The sequence below is a fragment of the Theileria equi genome, chromosome 1, assembly GCF_000342415.1.
Source record: "Theileria equi strain WA chromosome 1, complete sequence".
Taxonomy (NCBI): domain Eukaryota; phylum Apicomplexa; class Aconoidasida; order Piroplasmida; family Theileriidae; genus Theileria; species Theileria equi.
The window spans coordinates 355,421-371,074 of record NC_021366.1 but is presented as its reverse complement, the minus strand read 5'-3'; the positions used below and the strand labels follow the sequence as shown (position 1 = coordinate 371,074).

The 15,654-nt window shown below is 35.6% G+C and overlaps 9 protein-coding genes across 9 annotated transcripts, besides 1 other annotated feature; 5 read left to right on the top strand and 4 right to left on the bottom strand.

Annotated features, from left to right (window-relative positions):
• Window position 1: 1 nt before the first annotated feature.
• Window positions 2-890, top strand: BEWA_019460 (hypothetical protein). Its single transcript, XM_004828710.1, has 4 exons — window positions 2-268; window positions 338-645; window positions 702-801; window positions 836-890. The coding sequence occupies exons 1-4, from the start codon at window positions 73-75 to the stop codon at window positions 868-870; spliced, it is 639 nt and encodes a 212-aa protein (XP_004828767.1). The 5' UTR covers window positions 2-72; the 3' UTR covers window positions 871-890.
• A 30-nt stretch (window positions 891-920) lies between these two features.
• On the bottom strand, window positions 921-1,255 carry BEWA_019450 (DNA-directed RNA polymerase II, subunit N/8 kDa, putative; the record flags this gene model as incomplete). The annotated part of the gene is made up of 3 exons (XM_004828709.1): window positions 921-952; window positions 989-1,083; window positions 1,161-1,255. The coding sequence occupies 3 exons, from the start codon at window positions 1,253-1,255 to the stop codon at window positions 921-923; spliced, it is 222 nt and encodes a 73-aa protein (XP_004828766.1).
• Window positions 1,256-1,458: 203 nt separating this feature from the next.
• On the top strand, window positions 1,459-3,251 carry BEWA_019440 (hypothetical protein; the record flags this gene model as incomplete). Its single annotated transcript, XM_004828708.1, has 7 exons — window positions 1,459-1,581; window positions 1,683-2,399; window positions 2,435-2,576; window positions 2,611-2,729; window positions 2,766-2,836; window positions 2,872-3,040; window positions 3,078-3,251. 7 exons carry the CDS (start codon window positions 1,459-1,461, stop codon window positions 3,249-3,251), a joined length of 1,515 nt encoding a protein of 504 aa, XP_004828765.1.
• Window positions 3,252-3,568: 317 nt separating this feature from the next.
• Window positions 3,569-3,598: a sequence feature (AT_rich).
• Window positions 3,599-3,615: 17 nt separating this feature from the next.
• On the top strand, window positions 3,616-4,112 carry BEWA_019430 (60S ribosomal protein L37, putative; the record flags this gene model as incomplete). Its single annotated transcript, XM_004828707.1, has 3 exons — window positions 3,616-3,736; window positions 3,887-3,962; window positions 4,034-4,112. 3 exons carry the CDS (start codon window positions 3,616-3,618, stop codon window positions 4,110-4,112), a joined length of 276 nt encoding a protein of 91 aa, XP_004828764.1.
• A 66-nt stretch (window positions 4,113-4,178) lies between these two features.
• BEWA_019420 (hypothetical protein) lies at window positions 4,179-4,796 on the top strand (the record flags this gene model as incomplete). The annotated part of the gene is made up of 1 exon (XM_004828706.1): window positions 4,179-4,796. One exon carries the CDS (start codon window positions 4,179-4,181, stop codon window positions 4,794-4,796), a length of 618 nt encoding a protein of 205 aa, XP_004828763.1.
• An 8-nt stretch (window positions 4,797-4,804) lies between these two features.
• On the bottom strand, window positions 4,805-5,055 carry BEWA_019410 (hypothetical protein; the record flags this gene model as incomplete). Its single annotated transcript, XM_004828705.1, has 2 exons — window positions 4,805-4,868; window positions 4,928-5,055. 2 exons carry the CDS (start codon window positions 5,053-5,055, stop codon window positions 4,805-4,807), a joined length of 192 nt encoding a protein of 63 aa, XP_004828762.1.
• Window positions 5,056-5,198: 143 nt separating this feature from the next.
• Window positions 5,199-10,487, top strand: BEWA_019400 (hypothetical protein; the record flags this gene model as incomplete). Its single annotated transcript, XM_004828704.1, has 1 exon — window positions 5,199-10,487. One exon carries the CDS (start codon window positions 5,199-5,201, stop codon window positions 10,485-10,487), a length of 5,289 nt encoding a protein of 1,762 aa, XP_004828761.1.
• Window positions 10,488-10,598: 111 nt separating this feature from the next.
• Window positions 10,599-11,996, bottom strand: BEWA_019390 (hypothetical protein; the record flags this gene model as incomplete). The annotated part of the gene is made up of 1 exon (XM_004828703.1): window positions 10,599-11,996. One exon carries the CDS (start codon window positions 11,994-11,996, stop codon window positions 10,599-10,601), a length of 1,398 nt encoding a protein of 465 aa, XP_004828760.1.
• A 403-nt stretch (window positions 11,997-12,399) lies between these two features.
• On the bottom strand, window positions 12,400-15,559 carry BEWA_019380 (hypothetical protein; the record flags this gene model as incomplete). The annotated part of the gene is made up of 2 exons (XM_004828702.1): window positions 12,400-15,381; window positions 15,422-15,559. 2 exons carry the CDS (start codon window positions 15,557-15,559, stop codon window positions 12,400-12,402), a joined length of 3,120 nt encoding a protein of 1,039 aa, XP_004828759.1.
• Between the last annotated feature and the right edge of the window lie 95 nt (window positions 15,560-15,654).

Here is a 15,654-nt window from a genome sequence, read left to right as displayed (position 1 = left end):
TAATTTTATCATGTATACACTTTTACACACTTAATCGTTATATACATACGATTTAGTTAGTATCAATCGCGTATGAGATCGATGTTGAATGGAGATCGTAGTGAGTGGCTGGACAAGCGCATGGAATCACGCATGAGGAAAAAATTAAAATGTGATGATGTATACGCAAAGTCTAGGAGTTCTAGCCCTGATGTTTACAAAGACATTCTAAAAAGACGCTGTAGACCTAAGCCTGAAAGTCGCAGCGGCGATTCACCCCTTAAGGCCGGTACGTTACTCCATAATTTTTGCTTTCATGTACATCAATGGTATTATTACAATGATAAAACTTGAATAGGTGAGGGAGATGCATCAGAAGATGCCACAAATGAAGACTCCAGAGCTGAAAGTGATGACAAAGAATATGGACCACAGCCTTTGAAAATAGTACAATCTCTGAATAAGAGAATAAAATATAGCAATGAACTCCTTCCGGGAGAAGGCGCAGCTATTGCACAATATGTGCAAGAGGGAAAGCGAATACCAAGAAGAGGAGAAGTCGGTATTACCAGCGAACAAATTGAGCAATTTGAAAAGATTGGATATGTAATGAGCGGCTCTAGACATAAGGCCATAAATGCTATGCGCATCAAGAAGGAATCACTGGTATGTGTAAAGCTGATGCACGTGCTCACTACGAATCCAATATACACACACCATAGGTGCTAACTGCAGAACAGGAACGGGCAAGAATCATAGAAAACTATGAAAAAACGATAAACCAGGAGAACGAACTTATAAACAACCTGAAAGAAATGATAAGTACGTCTACTCCACATCATTTACCAAACCTTAGGAAAAAAGCGGCAGGCCAAAGAAGATAATCTCTAGATATTCAATAATAAATCGTTTAGGTGTTAATTTTGCCGTGATAAGGCGACTTATAAAATTTCTGGATTACGTTTGTCGTAAACTAAATGATATTTGTATAACGTAATAGTAAACAAACTGTTGTAGACTAGCAGCTTCTCGATGAGGTCCACATGGGTAAGAATCATGCGCCGGCAGCAGTAACGAGTCAATCCAAGGTCGTCCAATGCTTGCCTATAGGTAAATATAGTACTCCGAGAATACTACAGGGAACGAATGAAGGACAAATAATACAATAGCTCATAATTTACCCTTCTGGAACATTTTCCTTGAGCATTTCGAGCCACTTCTCCCATAAATGTCCGATAACCTTTCCGCAGGTGAAACACCTGACCGGAATGATCATTGTGACCAAATTTTATATGCGATTACAAATTTTACAGAAATTAATTAAAGGTAATATGTTACAAGAGGTATTAGTATGAAAAAGAAGTGAAACGTGTCAATGGAAAAGAACCCATGGGGAGATCAAGCCTACCTTGACGAACAAAGTTATGTAATGTATAATATTTCTCTGGTTTATAAATTTTTTGAAATATGTAAGTTGCAATGGTTGAAAATATTGAGGATTACGATTCCAAATTTTTGGAAGTAGAGAATGGAAGCTCCTTTTTATCGCAGACGGATGGAAGATTCTATCTAGTTAATCAATTAAAAGTTACAGAGATCAATGTTAGTAAGAATACATCAAACTATTCGTATCCTGTTGATGAAGGGATCTATTAATTCCTGTATATGGAAGATTAATCAAATGTAAAATACCAATTCTTTAGGAATATGGATATTTAGCTACATATACGTTACCTGAGCCATGCACAGCAGTTAGTAGAAGCTCATCCCATTTATTCTTTGCATCGAGAAAGAAGATTTATAAACTACTGGAAGATGGTAGCTTTAGCGAAAAAAAACTACGTAAAAGAATCCTGGGCATCTTAGCATTTGACTCCGACACTCCACTATTAGTGTCTATTTGTAAGGATCACAAGCTTCTGCAAATTAGTTTAAATGAAAGTGTTATATGCTTGGAGAAGTATACAGATCGCTGCGATGCCAGCGTTTTATACATCGGTAAAATATCGGAAAGCATTGTGCTTTGTATATATAAAAGCAAACAATTTGTGAAATACGCTGTAATAGGACTAAATGGAGCAGATATTATTCTAGTTCGTAAAGATACACTATCCACACTTCCAACCGTTCAAGTCTGTTATACGCTAGTTGGTGGCAGATTATACATTATCTTACACGATGATGTGTGCAAAATCCTGGCATTCGAAGACAACTTGTGTCTATTTAGGCTTTTAAGGAGCTTTCCAACTGATTCGCTACCTAGTTTTCGGGGACATTTGCAGCTAATAAATGAACATATCATATCATGTGCGAATGTCACAGATGATTCGATCGTCTTACAATATTTTGATGTTTATTCCTTAGTTGTTTGCAAAGAATTTACTGTGAAACTCGATTTTACACTAAATTCATTACACGCTGTAAGTCTCAGCTGTGAGTTTATAAGATGGAACAGGTACATGTATCAAGCGGTACAATGAAGCTACTTTCGGAAAATGATCAGTCTAAATTCGTCTCTATCAATGTAGCGGTCAATAATGACTCATTAGCTTCGCTATTGAATTACCAAGGTGATGTAAAATATGATAATGTACAAGGTAATTTACGCTTTTAATAACTGAATTTTTACAGAACTAGAAAAGCTAATTGAGTCCTCTAGTACACCAATAACCAGAAGTCTTGTAGATTATATTATAGAAAACAAACTAACGTCGTGTGCGAAAAAGTGTCTACGATCTATCCATATGCCGGTGTGTAAATAATCATTATGCATCACATTCCTTTAGGAAATCGAATCTGTTAGACTAGTTAAGAGCGACATTTCTCTTCTAAATGATCTCATTCAATATACAAGGGGGTACGTGCAGAGGAATAGAATAAACTTTAACATAGGAGTGAAGCGGAAATGATCAAAGCACTGAAGGAGGAGGTTGATCATGCAACATTCGGAATGTTCCTGGAACAATTATTTACGATGTTGGACGCAGTTGATGTAGACCAAGCATACTTTAATAGGAGAATAATAGGGTTCATTAATATTCTACTCGACGCAAAGCTGCTGGTATGTGTATAACGCATTTCATAACACAACTTCTCAGGAGCTTGAACAGTTTGAGGACAGATGGGTCGAACGCTTAAACAAACTTGTGGAGAGCTGTCAGAATGAATGTCAAGATTTACATAGCCTCCTGAGTTTTACCACGGCACTGCTAGACAACAAGTTCAAATACACAGTCAACCCCCTGATGGTCTCGTATAACATCTCTCTATAGACCGTGTAACATATGAACACAAACGGGTATACAATTGTAGTTTTAATCAAAAATTTGGCAACCATGGTATGTGTTAGGTAAAGTATCCGATGTTCTGTCTTTTCTTGCGTACGGCGAGAAATAATTAGAAAAATAATAAAAGTCGAACCATGTTGCATTCATAAGAGTGAATTGTAAAATATGTGCTATTTATGGAATAGAAGACCAGTGAACACATAAATTCCAGGCTACGAGTAACAATGGGGTACAGGTAGACCAACGGGATCTACAGTTATTACACTTGTGTTGGATATTTTTTAATTAGAATCTTGATATAGTATTAAAATATTTGTTTATATATTAAAATACTAGATAGTTTACAAATATGGGTAAATGTGGTAAAGGTACTGGATCGTTCGGTCTCAGGAACGGAAAAACTCATGTTCTTTGCAATAGATGTGGAAACCCATCATTCCACGACCAAAAGAAGAAATGCGCATCTTGCGGTTTGTATATATACTTACCATATGACCTATACGTCCTGTTTCATACTCGGTTGTTGTTGACTTTTGTTGTTCCTGTCTCTGTGTTTTAAACTTGTCTTGTACTCGTGAAACTTTTGCGATGTAGTTTAAATGCTATATTTAACTGTTTAGGTTTCCCAGATGCTAAGACTCGTCGCTACAACTGGTCGTTCAAGGCTAACAGGCGCAAGACCACTGGGACTGGCAGGTTAGTGTGGGTTGCACATATAAGATGCAAGTTGTTTGTTTATATAATGCAGTTATACAATAATATTTTAGGTGCCGTCATTTGAAGACCATGCCACGCCGTTTCAAGAATCGCTTCCGTGAGGGAACAAAGCCACCCTCTAAAAAGTAAACTCTGACCCATAAATCAGTTACTTTTGATATTCATGTATATTTAGTGTATGAATATCGTATTATAATGGTTGGATTTCTCCAGAGCCTCGCGAGGCGTGCAAGCCCACTGCTCTGCAAGGATCGCTCTCTTCGTATGTCTGGCAGGGGTCATCACCCATGTGTTAACTTGGCAACCTTTAAGAATTATTTGCATGATATGAGTGAATCTGTAACAATAGACAAGGTAGGGAATCGTGTAGCACGGGGAGAATCCGCACATGTGAATGACCATTTACACAAAAATTCCACAAATTGTGCATTTGTTCCTCCTTATGGTCTATCAAACTCTAAAGGTGAATCTGAAATACAATATTTAAATGATAATTACTACGCTAAACTCGTAGAAAAACAATCGCAATGCTACGCGCTTGGAATTACAAAGGAAAAGCTCAAGAACTTTAAAGAAATCGTATATATAAGCTTTACTAACGAAACAATAGTTAGAGTGGGAGACTATTTGTTTAGTCTTGAGGATTCTAAAACTCTGTACGAGTTCAACTCTCCTGTGGATGCACAGATTGTTGCCATCAACCCAAAGTTTAAAGACTCTGCAGACGAAGAAGCTCTTGGAGAGCTACTCAAGTCTCCTGAAGATTGCGATAATTTCCTTGTTAAATTTCAGCCTAGTATACAGGAATCTTAGCCAGTGCGCTAGCGACTAGTTTTTAGACATCTTGCTAACTCCTTCAACTCGGATTGGCACTGTCTCCAATCTCTATTATTAAAAGTGTATATTAATAAAACATTAATTCTTGGCGTGTACAGAGTACTTACCTATCAAATTTGTCTGCGCAGTTCTCTACATCTTCGTACTGTTTTCTGCATCCTGTTATCTGAATACGTTCATCGATATCGAGATCATTGGGTAAGCTACGGTTAGTTTGTTTAGGATTCTCAGCCATTGTAGATGTAATGATCACCGTATTCGTCGCACCATGTATACTACATGTGGTAATGTTAAAGAATGTTATTTGAGAAGTTAGCAATTTGGTGATTGCCTAGTTTAAATCAATATGAATGTTATTATTAGGGCTGTAAAACAGCCATGGATTTCAATCTAGCTTTGTTAATCGTAATTGGAGTTAATCTACATAACCAGGTATTTAATTACGTATGTACTCTACACATCTCACAATCCTCGGACAATTACAAATATTTTGATGTTCTGAGTCTAAAAGACACAAACTTCCAGGTTCTTAGAAACTCTTCTTTAAACCTTACTAAGGATTCCAACATACAATCAACGCAGGATGTACTTAATACCGCTTTTAGAAATATATCGCAGCTATACAACAGAATAAAGTGCAGAAAATCATCAAAATATCTATTTATTCAGAACCAAATTATTTCAAAAGGTCAAAATACACATGATAATAAAAATGCACATATACAATGTATAAACAACTCTAATTGCGGATGGTTTGATGATTTTTCTGTAAATTTGGAAAAATTCGAGGAAGATGAAACTGACGAAGATGAAGAATTTTTGTCACTACTTATGAAAGGAGACGAACTTTCTCAAACAGGCTTAACATATGAAGAAGTGTGCAATGAGCTTGGGTTAGATCCAGGAATTAAACTGTCATGGAATGGACTGGTTCGTATATCCCGTAAACTGTTGAACAAACCTGCTCCTCCAGACAACTTTTTTATGAGCCTACTCCATGAAACAGGAGTGCTGTCAACTTTAAGGAGGATATTTGGCTATAGAAAAGACAAAATAAACCATTACACCGATAAAAACTTGGAAGACGGAAAAAATGTAATGAATGATCCGCAAAAGGAAGCCTCTAAAATATCTACAACTACAAAGGATGGAACTTTCACCATCTATTCACCATATTCTGGACAAGAAATAACATATAAAGATGAGGATTATGTGTTTGGAATTTCTCCTGTTATGTTGAAAGGAGAGGAAGCTATTCCTATAAGCGAAACTGCACTAAGGGGGTTCCTTGGTTTGGCATATTTTAAGCATTTACAGAGGATGTCTAAAGACAATCCAAATAGGCTCCAAAAGATATCAACTGTATTGCACAAAATATACAAGAGGCCAATTCTTGTATCTGACATGAAACCTAACGATTACATTACAGATTCTGAAGTTTTAAGTGATGTAGAAAATATAATTATGACGCAATCAAAGACTTATAGTGAATTTATCAAGAATTATCCTAACCTTAAATGGCCTATTACGGACGAGGATCTACTTAACTTGTTTTCTATATGGTTCAATGATCATGAAGAATGTAATTCACTTGTTAATCTAATGAGAGAAGCATATGGTCCTGGAATTAATATAAGGTTTCCGAATATGATTGTACGATTTCTAGTTAACCCAGTAATTAGCGTACTGTCAGGTCTCTCGTTTGGAAAGATTTTGGATTCTATATTAAAATATTTGACAGTTAAGCATCCTTTTTATAAAATATCAAGGATTGTTAATAAGAGAGATTCTAAGACGGTGTGTACCCTTATCGCGGGATTTTTAACGTACGTTGGTTTGTCTTATAACTCAGGGGTAAAAAGTGATATTTTTAACTATACTTTGAAATCTGTCCTAGATGGATCCGAAGAGTTAGATAAGGTTTCCACGTCTGAATACATAAACAAGATTATCGAAAAAACTGGTGAGCTAAAAGATATATTAAATAAGGGGCACGTTCCCATACGTTTGGTATCAGAGGAGTTAGAAAATTTTGTTCTTTTAGCATTTTTAAAAGCCTTTAGAAGAATTATAAAGCTTGTAGATGTGTATGAAAATTTTTCTGATGGTAACTCCGGAGAATTAAATTCTCGTCAGGAACACTCAATCACTGTATGGAATAGATTGTGCAAACAGGTATCATATGTTGCTTCTATATGTTTGCCAATTGCTGGAGTTTCTGTTTATAGAATACTCTACCAAGCCGCTTGTGAACTTGCAGATAGTGATGATTTGCCTCAAACGATTGAAGGAGAAGTATTAGGCGGTATCATATCAAATGAGTACGGTGAGGCTTTTGCTGAACTATACAGAGAAGGGGACGAAGAGGCAAAAGTTCCTCCATTAAATATAGAGAGAAGTAAGAGGGTAGCACTATTATTTTCTATATTTTCAACGCAAGTATTTTCATCAATGGTGAATTTTCAGGATGTAACTGCTCCATTTGCAAATATAGATACTGATCATATTGAAGAAATTGAAGGTGTAAAGTTGGGAAGCTCTGATATTGAGGAACTTCGTAAAATCCCTAAGCTTCGATCAACCTTAGATGACGTCGAAGAATTCTTTACAAAGTTGCATAAACGTAGTGGAGGATATTTAGAAAGGGTGAGTGTAGAACCAGAATATGGTATATTCCTAAAAGATGAACTTCTTGGAGAAACAAAAGAAGAAAAGATCATGAGGGAAAACTTTCTGACACAGAAACGTAGGGATTCCATCACGGATATTTTGAACGTTCCAGGGAAAACCATGGAGATACTAAAATCACTTTCTATGATCCTTGGAGTTAATGAATTGTGGCTATTAGATCAGTTCAAGGAAGCAATGATAGACGAATGTGCATATTTGATGTATAGTGAACACTCCTATAACAGCGTGGATTTAAATCAACAGATCTCAGACTTCAACATAAGTCCTATGCATATAGATACCGTTAAAAGGAGAATTCTTTATAAAACTGTTGAAAAAATGTCCCGTAATCTTAAGAGTAAATTCTTAGACTCTGGTGAAAATATAGAAACCAAACAAACGATAGATAAAATATCGAAATCGGAAGCTTCTACTGCAGATACAAATGAAACTATAAATTTATACACAAAGGAGGGCTTGGATGAGTACTTAAAGAAGAGCTACAATCATTTGCTAAGAGTTAGTCGGAATTTCGATATTGGCAAAGAAGTTGTTCTAGAATGCTTTAGGGTACTAACATTCCCACTACTCCTGAAAGAACTATTTTCCCTTGATTTAACGACTGTCACAAATGACAGGATTATGGAAATAAAACTCAAATATGAGAGTGATGATTTAACGTTTGTAAATGCACTAAGTGAAGTTATTAAAAAGTTCTCATCATTACACAAGCAAGAACTTGTATCTGCAAGAGGCTTAAATAACTGGTACCAGATTGAAAAACATATGTCTTCTTTGTTAACAGCTAAAGTAAAAGTATGTTCTGCAGTTTGTGATATAATTGACAAGTCCATGTGGTATCGTATAGAACGTGCATTTAGATTTAATCATGAATATGTAGAAAAAGAATTTACGCATGAAGAGATTATAGGTAAAAGTTATGCTTTGGAACGGGTAAATGGTGACTGGGAACTTATTGATCCACCTGAACCTCTTTCACTTGTGGAAGAAGCAAAAAAACGCTGGGAAGAAGATACAAAGATTGAACCATTACCAGTATACGGCGTAGATAAAGAATCTTCCTTCATGGAAAAAGAAGAACTTAAAAAGCTCATTGAAGAGGGTAAAATATCTAAAGATTTTGAGTACATACCGACAGAATTTTATGTCGGAGACCCACCCCAAGATCAAGAAGTTGAGCAGAAGCCTGAATATTCAAAAAAAAATAAAGGATCTTTAATTTCTAGCAAAGACGCCTACGCATGCTGGGTATCATATTGCTACAGAAAGAGAAAGGTAGATCCAAACGATGTAAAAAGCTTGCTAACGATATTTCCTTTTCTAGAAAGGCTTGTGGGAAAAACAAATAGGGATTGGCGAAGATTGTACCTCAGGGAACGCATAAAAGAGGGGTATTTTACTGATGCAAATTTAATGGAAGAGTTGAACTGCACTCCTAATGAAGCTTTAGATGTATGTAGTGTTGCATATGAAGAAGAATTGCTTAAGTCTACTCATGCGTTCGTAAGCCCTATTGAGGATGATATTGGTGATGTGGGTGACACACATTTCAATCCATTCCACCTATCAATTTATAACCGATTAAGCTATTTATACTCTGAAAGGCTTCCTGATAACGTAGAAATGGAACATTTGCGCAAAATACAAAAGTTTTTAAGTCTTCCTGAGTCAGCTGTGGAGTCTATACATACCAAATGTTTATGGTTTGCGTTTGATAAGTTTGTAGCATTGACAATAACTGAAAATATAAAAAAACCATGGAAATATGTTCTTAATACTTATATTATTCCTAGAGCAAAAGAACTATCAATTTCAGAAGATGCTTACTCTAGGATTATAACAAAGGGAAAGCATGACTTCTTGAAATTAAATGCTCTTCGCATGCTGGAAAACTGTGAAATATCAAGCTTTTACGCTGATAAATGCCATGAAGTTATTAAAATGTTTACTAACTATGAAATCTTGAGTTATGAGAATAGCATACCGAGACTCAAATTTACCATTAGAGGAAATACAGATGGACATACAAATGAAATCATAGAAACATACATTCTTTCCTCTATACATACTAATAACAAAGTAGATATGGTAAAGTTGAAAACTTTTTGCGCAATTTTTGGCCTAGTTGGAGAGAAAAGAGATGCTATCCTCAAAAAACTTGGCAAAAAGATGTACAACAAATTTTTGAATGATCATTTCGGACTTAAAGTTAATATGTCATCTCTAAATGAACTTAAACATCTACATGAAGTTTATGCACTTAACCAACGGGATCTTGAAGAACTTATACAATCATATAGAGAAATGAAAGTGTTTGAAGGATACGAACCTTTTTCAGGAATCGAAGGAATGAAAAGAATTTGTGATATAACAGAGTTCCACGAACCAATAAGTAAATATGATACACTCAATAGGGACAGGAGAATTCAGTGGCTGATAAATATTCTTCGTGATTTGGTCTCAACCACTAAGGATTCTCAGTCCCCGAAATATACAATAAATCAATTTTTCTCACTATCGCAGCAAATGTTGGAATTTTTTAATGATAAAAAAATGCAGAAAACTAATTCCAAGAAAAAAATCAGCTCGAAGGGTATTGAAAATACTGAGGAGCCAAACAACTACGATTTTCAGTCTGTATTTGGTATATTGCAAACCGCTGTAAACAAACTAGAACTTACCGAAGAGGAGTTTTTAGAGGGATGTTTCGTTTTTTCCGATGAAAACATCAACAAATTTTTAGATGAAACGCTTGAAAAACTAGTAAACTTGGATAAGGATGGAGCCACAGAATCACTATTAAAATTTATTAAGACTGCGTCTATAACACCTCCTTCCAAATTAAATTGGATAAAATCACGACTTACGGAAATAGAGGAACCTGAGAAACTTAGAAGTTTATTAATAAATGCTGCAGATTCGGATGTTATAGTTGGAAGAGGATGCAAAATATTAGATTTATTGTTATACAAATGATACGATAGATTTATTATGCTGTCATTTTAATTATAGTGATATTATCTTTATGTACTACATTTGTTTCAGTTATATGAGTGTGCTCCAACCTCATTTAGGGGTAAGCATATCTTAGCGCTGAGAAATAGTTAATATTCTTTGGTTGCTCTGTAGCTCTTGAATGTCCCTCACCCTATCCCGCAGTTGTGTGCCTATATCTAATGTAAAAGATGCTTTAAAGTTCTTAAATGCGCCGGAACAAGATCTACGTATCCAAAACCATAGTGATCTCCAGAATCCAAACTCCTTGGTGGGCCAATTTTCCGGATCTCTCTCATATTTCTTGAAAGTTTTTATATATCCATCGCCAAGGAGTGTAAATATCACCAAGAAAGAGTGTGCAAATAACAAATTCATAGCGGAAACGTTGCCATTCTTAGTCAATTCTTGCATTCCTGCACCTGTGTAACCAACTGCTTTTAGAGAGCTGTGACTAAATGCAAATACAAAACACAAGACTGCGAGTACAAATGGGTTATTTCTTATACATACAGATATAAACAAGTCTTGATAATGCAGAGAGATGAAAAAACATGTTATGGAGAAGATGTAAGGGATCAAAAATATCCAACAGAAATGCCATCCCTTATACACTTTCCATTGAACATTGGGGCCGATATTTAGATAACATAAATAACAGTTTATTAGCGTGGGTATAGCCAGTGTAAATAAAATTAATAAATCTATTCTATGAGCAATCCTTGGTTCAGCTAATTTGTAAGGGGAAATAGCAGGGAAAACTAAAAAGACTAGACCCATAGCCAATGAGCTCATTAAGATTGGTGACAAAGCTTGCTTCATAGATCGAAAAATGCTCCTTTTTCGTTCATATAATTCACCATTATACCTCTTATAAAATCCATACGACCATAAAATAGCTCCAATACCGGATATTGCCATAGCGATCATTATCTGAATTACGACAATCCAATAATTCACATCAACATTCCCAATCCTTCTTGCGATATAAAAAAATATCATATGGTAGATGGAAACTTCTATGCCACTTATTGGAATCGCCGCTGTGAAAAATGCAACATAGGAAACTCCAACACTCACAACTATAGCCTGATTCAATCCAAATGAGAACCCGGATACAACTAAGAGCCAGTAGTATAATGTGAGCTTACCCTCAGTTCTATTAGATGCATATGCATATAATAAACCAGAATAAACGAAAAACAACAACCAATTCGTCATTACTGATATAAAGTTATTATACTTGGAATATTTTCGAGGCACCAATATGATGTACAAGGTCATTAATAATACCCCAAGAAAACACGATACCTCCATGGAGGTATGAATTCTGCTTATAAATATATCGACATTTGCTTTAGGTATATTAAACCTCTTTGCAGCGAAACGTGCAGCGGTTAAGGCTACTCGAAGCGACTGAAAGAGTGAAAGTCCCGCCATAAGCATGGAAGATTGCTTCCATTTGTCAGGAGTTTTTGTTTGTTCAAGCATATTAAGTACATACTAAGCGATTGAATTATCTAGTCAAGACATACCACCTAGAAAATGGATATGACTTGAGAATGATAATATTAAATATAGGCACATTGCTTCTTATTTTTTCATAGATGACCCCATGGCTACCTTCAGATACAAAATAAAGATATTTTAGCTAGCGATTAGACATGAGAGTTTCTGAAGGAAACTCTGGTTTGTAATGCATGATACCCTACACCCATGAGAAGCATACCCTACAGAGCAATTAAATATACACTAATCATAATTCCATTTCAATAGATTCTTTAAGACATAGATGTAGATAAATTATTTCCTTGGAAGTCTAAAAGTGGAGTAAATTTCCATAATTTAGTACATGGATTTCATATTTGAAATCTCACCAAGGGTATTTTTAGACTTATTTTCTAGTGACATGGATAGCCTCAAGTGTTTCCTTAGCAAATTGCAGGTGATTAATATCTTTGAATGGTGAAGTCTCAATAACTTCGTCATCAGAATAGTCTGACCAATCTGAATCATCGGTGTAACCTTCACCCGATGTATAGTCACTATCAGTGTAATCTTCAATATTTCCTAGTGTAGAATCAATAGTCTTAGATGTGTCTTTGCTCTTTGTAGATTCTGATGAATCCTTAGGACTCTCTTCATTTTCTGATCTAATGTGGGTTAAAAGAGTTTGAACAAGAGAAATATTGTCTACAGTATGTATACCCGACCTAACGAGTGAGGTTATACATATGATTATCACCTTTTTCAGATATTCTAAACGTACAAATTGTGAAAACTTTACCACAAACTGGACTAAAAGAGTAACATTTAGTTGTGTTTGTGAACCTTGAACATAATATATTAGTACTAACGAAGCCAATCGCAATAGTTGCATATTCCCATATGCCGCAGAATCGATGTCTTTAGTATTTATTATCTGAAGAATGTTATTCGAAATATGATTTATTGTGGGAAGCAATATTTTATCACAACAGCGGCTTTTCATACCAGTTTCAAATGTATCCGCCAAAATTTGATAACTTTCTTCGACATATTCATTACTATATATTTTACCACATAGACCAAAAAGAGGTAACGAATAAGTTTCGTCAAATTTACGCGGATCTTTGGATATAAGAGTGCATAGCGGAAGTCTAATTACTGAAAAATCATTTATCATATCCATAATAGGATCACCATCATCTGTTAAACTTTCCAATAAATCTGCTAGGTCAACAAAAAGAAGCCAAAACTGCTGGAAACTTATTCCAGATCTACTTTTTCCATCAGGAGCAGTAAAAATATCATCACCCAACTTTTTAGGGTCTGCCATTTTAATAATATTATTAAGAAGTAGGGCAGCTTCGTCGAGATAATCGCAGCACTCCTCAGGATCCGCTTTAAAAATTGTCTTTAGGACTGAGCAAACGTGGTTTATTATAGCAATATAAGTTTCCATAGTACACGTTTTCTTATTGGAATCAGAATCTGTGACCAAACATACTATATTGTTTAAAGTCTGCAACATACTCCAGCGAACAAGCATACCCTCCTCTACGTCTGGAGAGTCTGATATATTCAGTTTAGACATTGTCAAACTCTTCATTAGTGCGTCTCCTATGTTAGTTACTATTTTTGATGCAAATGGAAGAATCTCATCGGAATAGAGATCTACAATATCGCCTAGAGCGGATGTTACACTTTCTAGTTCTATTTTATCAATTATTTTGAAAATAGAAGTTAAAAGATATGGAAGCTGCTGAACTATCACTTCTTGTAACTCTTTGCATTCTATTTTAACAAATTCAACTATAGCACCAGCAGCTAAAACGGACGTTATTATTTCTGGATCCGTCAAAAGAGCCAGTAGACGCAGATATATCCTCTGTAAAACATCTGGATTCCTCCAAATATGCACTCTTTTAGCCAAACATCCACTTAACCAACTCCCACGCATTCTTAACCAAAAATTTTCAGATTCCATGAGTTTATAGACCCAGTTGGTAAGAAATGCCTCTCCATCAATTTGACAGTTATGATTGAGCTTGTTTTTTTGTTTGCTTGGTCTAGATTTGACTCTTTTAACGATTTTACTCGATACATAACCAAGGAGTGACATTACAGCATACAATACCTGAGGATCGTTACTCTTAATTTTCTCCTGAACAAGAAAAGAAATCGGTGGCAAAAAATCCTCTGGCTGTTTTTCAACACACTCACTCAAAAATGATGACGCAGATCCTCGACCAGTATAGAATTGAAAGCAAACATCAGATAAAGTCTGAATAAACATCTCCGGTTCAGAATAATATTGTTGCTCATCCTCAAGTGTGTAAGAAAATGTTTTTAAGCAAAACTCAGATACAATTTTGTTAATGTGTGGTTTAATAGCATTTGCATAAGCATGAGGGCATGACAACGAATGCTTGAGATAAAGCCAAATTGAATGATGAGTCAAGTTTGTAAGCGTTATTGAGCCATTATTTTCACAATCTAAGAGATTAATAAGTAGGTGAGCACATCCAGTTGCATGTCCATTATTTGTGAAAGATGAAAAAAAGGCCCTTTTGATTTCATTATCACTAAAATCACTATTCTGTCTAGATATGAATCTATTAAGAATCCTAAGAGCCCATTTCAAACATTTGAATTGCGGTAATGCGCTGATCTCCTTCTCCTTGCTGTAGGACAATTCCGTAAATGGGACCATTGGTTGGTTGTTGTCATTCAGATGCTTCTTCAGCGAATTATTAGTCAGAACAAATTTAATAAGTTCAATCCAATGGGATAAAGAATCTTTTAGGATTGGAGTAGAAGGTGATGTTAACAATGCCGATGAAAAATAAATCTTCAGTACAAAATGTATTAGAGTTGCAGCTTCATCATTTTGCAGACCCACTTTGGAAGAATCCTGTGCAATTGAAAGTAACAGAGGGAAATATGCTTCTATAGCATCATTAACTTCCTGTAACTGAGGTGCTCCATGATACTCATACTTAGCCATTACTTTTCTGAGGACCGACAACGCGCAGAATAACCTATCAGAATCGTTTCTCTGCTCTAAATCCACCCTTATAGCACTCAAAAGGGTAGCTAGCGATTGTATTTCAACGTTAAACAACACATGTCGTAGTGTTTCATAACATTGTGGACGTATTGAACATGCCTTACTGCCAGCACTTGTTATACATCCATATATATTCTCCAATAGACACCTTTTATCATCGATGGTAATATCATTATCCTTATTACTCTCTTCTTCAGGCGCTGTCCAATGCGATATGACATGATTCTTCATTCTAATCGACGCTGCTAAGCGTACCGCAGCATCAAACTGTGGAGATGAGATGATCTGCAGAAACACAGGAATAGCCCCCGGATTCTTCGAAAACTACGTATTTTAAAAATGTATCTAATGATAAAAAACTTACTTCTATCAAATAATTTTCACATTTATGGCGATGATCTGAATCCGCAGATACCGAGCCCTCGAAGGCTTCTACAAGTGCCTGCACACTAGATAAATTTATTTTATCCATTTGCAGATGTACATCCAATGAAATCATCATGCTTGAGCGCGTTCGTTGAAAGGTTCACAACAGCATCTCCTAACCCGACTAGTATAAAGGATACAGAAAAACCAAGCAGTAGATATACCATTAAG

Excerpts from the sequence above, each read along its gene's own strand:
- BEWA_019460 (XM_004828710.1), top strand. The coding sequence starts at position 73 with ATGAGATCGATGTTGAATGGAGATCGTAGTGAGTGGCTGGACAAGCGC. Across the intron at positions 646-701 it reads GCATCAAGAAGGAATCACTG|GTGCTAACTGCAGAACAGGA; the intron begins GTATGTGTAAAG and ends CACACACCATAG. Across the intron at positions 802-835 it reads CAACCTGAAAGAAATGATAA|GAAAAAAGCGGCAGGCCAAA; the intron begins GTACGTCTACTC and ends ACCAAACCTTAG.